General features: G+C 40.4%; 1 protein-coding gene across 1 annotated transcript; it reads left to right on the plus strand.

Annotated features, from left to right (window-relative positions):
- Positions 1-254: 254 nt before the first annotated feature.
- Positions 255-1,211, plus strand: LOC128339383 (olfactory receptor 1102-like). Its single transcript, XM_053283187.1, has one exon. The coding sequence runs from the start codon at positions 261-263 to the stop codon at positions 1,209-1,211; it is 951 nt and encodes a 316-aa protein (XP_053139162.1). The 5' UTR covers positions 255-260.
- The last annotated feature ends 1,887 nt before the right edge of the window (positions 1,212-3,098 follow it).

The following is a 3,098-nucleotide window of genomic DNA, read 5'->3' on the forward strand; positions in this document are numbered from 1 at the left end:
ATTCCACCCTGAGCCAGTTTTGGAAGGGCAGCAAATAGATAGATAGATAGATAGATAGATAGATAGATAGATCATGGGGATGGGGAGATCAATGACAATTGTTCCCTTCTGCATGATTGTTTTAGTTTCACTTGTAGAAGCCTCCCATCTCACTTAGTGCACATGCAGCCTTAGCCAGGATGTCAGCCAATATGAAGTAATCATAGTTTTACTTGTGCTATATTTCTGTGTTTGCAGGTCTGGAAAAGAATGTGGGTATAATGCCTGAAGAAAACAGCACCATAGTGTTTGATGAATTTGTATTGGTAGGGTTAACAAGCAATCCTACACTGCAGATCATCCTCTTTTTTGTGTTTCTAGCTATTTATGTGATCACCTTGGTTGAAAATCTGGGACTGATTGCCTTAATAAGGGTCAGTCCCTGGCTCCAGACCCCAATGTACTTCTTTCTCAGCAACCTCTCCTTCTTGGATATGTGCTTCTCCTCTGTGTTTGCGCCAAAGTCATTAATGAACTTTGTAGCAGATAAAAAATCCATTTCTCTGACTGGATGTGCAATACAGATGTACTTTTTAATAGGGCTGGGGAGCACAGAGTGCTTCCTTCTGGCTGCAATGGCATACGATCGCTATGTAGCTATCTGTAAACCCTTGCTGTATCATGTTCTAATGTCCCCTAAAATCTGTGTTCTTTTGGTGTTTGGGTCATATATACTTGGGCTCTTCCATTCTCTTCTTCATACAGTCTTCACTTTCAAACTGTCATTCTGTGGGTCCAATGAGATCAATCATTTTTTCTGTGATATCTCTGCACTTTTATCACTCTCCTGTTCTGATACCCATGTCAATGAGCTCCTGATTTTCTATGTTGCTGGTCTTGTAGAAGTAACCACCATTGTGAGTGTCTTGATTTCATATGCATATATTCTCATCAACATTGTGAGGATCAGTTCGGCTGCAGGCAGGCTTAAAGCCTTCTCCACATGCACTGCCCACCTGACTGCAGTCACTATCTTTCATGGGGCAATTCTCATTTTGCATTTCCGACCAGAATCTAGCAGCGGCTCTTCTGTCCAAGATGTGAGTGACAAAGTTCTTGCTGTGTTCTACACAACTGTCATCCCCTTGCTGAACCCCTTGATTTACAGCCTGAGGAACAAGGAGGTGAAAGATGCCTTCCTTGCTATTCAGAGGAAATTATGTGACAAATGATAAGGCCTTAATACTTCTAAGCAAGCTTAAGAAAATAAAACCTATTGTAAAAATGTATCTATATGGTACTCCCCAAATAACAGAGTTTTGATAAAATCCAAAAGCTACTATCTGGTAATGCCTTTATCAGGCTAATAAAAACGATACCATGTTGTGAGCAGCCTGGTTTTGAGTTTTCTGGAAGGCAGAGCAAAGCAAAGCAAAGCAAAAGGGGAGACAGAGGAGAAAAACTGGACATGGTGTCAGAGCCTAAATATCTCTGGTTCATAAGAGGCATAAGATGGAGAGCAGAAGGACTTACACAAATGCAGTTTGATTAGCCTCCCTATCTGCAAGAATCTAAATTCAGGATACATGTAGAGCTACAGGATCACAGTAGCAATATTATCTGTTCTCCCACTTTTAGAGAGTAAACTACTAGAACTGTGCCTGGTGCTATTTAGAGCACACAGGCTCCATGTGTCATGGTTGTTTGTATTTTAGCTAAGCTAGAGATTAATTTTAGGTGGTATGCTAGATAAAGAATAAAAAGAAACCCCTTTTGGTGGCATTCCCTAGTAGATAGAGGATATTCATTTTCTCCTCTTCCCATAAAGTCCCATCTCCAGATGGTAAACTGTCATTTTCTTCCTGTCAAGAGTCACATCAAGGGAGTTAAATGCAGTGCATAATTTTTGAGGGATCTTCAAAATGGAGGAATATGACACCTTACTTGCATCCTGAAATTAGTGGTTAACATGATGCACAGTGTATTAGCAGCAGCATGAACCACACTGGAGCTGCTGTATAGCCGTAAGGCAAGCCTCAGCCCTATTGAGAATGAGAAGTTCTCATTAGCAGTGCTATTGCAGTTATTCCCATTGTGGCAAAGGGGAAGAACAGCAGCAATGCATTGGGGCTACCCTATGAGTCCACAGGAGCCCTGGTGCAGTTCTCACTAGGCTTGTACATTTCGCTTCGGGTACAAAACGTTTTGTGCCCGAAAATGGCAATTTCAGAGATTTTGTAACCCAAACAAAATCAAGAATTAAAAAATGGAGATTTTTGTTCCAAATCAAAATGAATGTGTTTCGGACAGAATACTTTGTTCTTTGGAAAAGCATTGCAATTGAAATTGACTTCTCTGACTCTCTCCGCTCCAGCTGAGGCAATGAGTGATTAGCAGAAGATAAGATATGCAAAAAGCTGTTGAGTATGAATGGTTTAGTTAAGTATGTGTTGTATTCAGTGCAATTCCAAAGCTCTTGCTAAAAGCCATGGTATAAATTGTGTGGAGAAGCTTTTCCAGAAGCTGGTTAGGAAAGTTCTGAAATTACACAGGTTTTTCTTTCCAAAGGTTTAGAAAGAATCTCTTGACTTGTTCAGGGGTCTTTTGAAGAGTTATTTTGTTTTTCTTCTGATTGTTATGAGTTATAGTGGTGTCTAAGTTTTGTTGCCCAAGTTGAGCAGTCTAATGTAATTTAGGCCACAATGTAATTTGGTGGGACATGATATCTAAGCCAGTGGTTCACAACTTTTGCCATTGAAGGGACAGGTCATCCACATGGGACTACAGGAGACAAAAGGAGGGGGGTGGGGAATACCCCTGTCAATCTATTGACATCCCCAAGAATCTTAGTTGCTTCTATCTTTCTTGTAACCATTATCCATGGTTTTGCACTTTCTTAAATGCAGTGATGATAAATCTGGAACAGCTTCAAATGTTCATTTAAGTGAAGTGGCTACGGCTGACTCCACTTCACTTAAATGAACATTTGAAGCTGTTCCATAGTTCCAAGGCAGTTTTATTTTATTTTTATTTTTATTTTTTTACATTTAATATCCCGCTCTTCCTTCAAGGAGCCCAGGGCGGTGGTAGGTTTCTCCTCACAACAACCCTGTGAAGTA

This window comes from Hemicordylus capensis, chromosome 1 (assembly GCF_027244095.1).
Source record: "Hemicordylus capensis ecotype Gifberg chromosome 1, rHemCap1.1.pri, whole genome shotgun sequence".
Lineage (NCBI taxonomy): Eukaryota > Metazoa > Chordata > Lepidosauria > Squamata > Cordylidae > Hemicordylus > Hemicordylus capensis.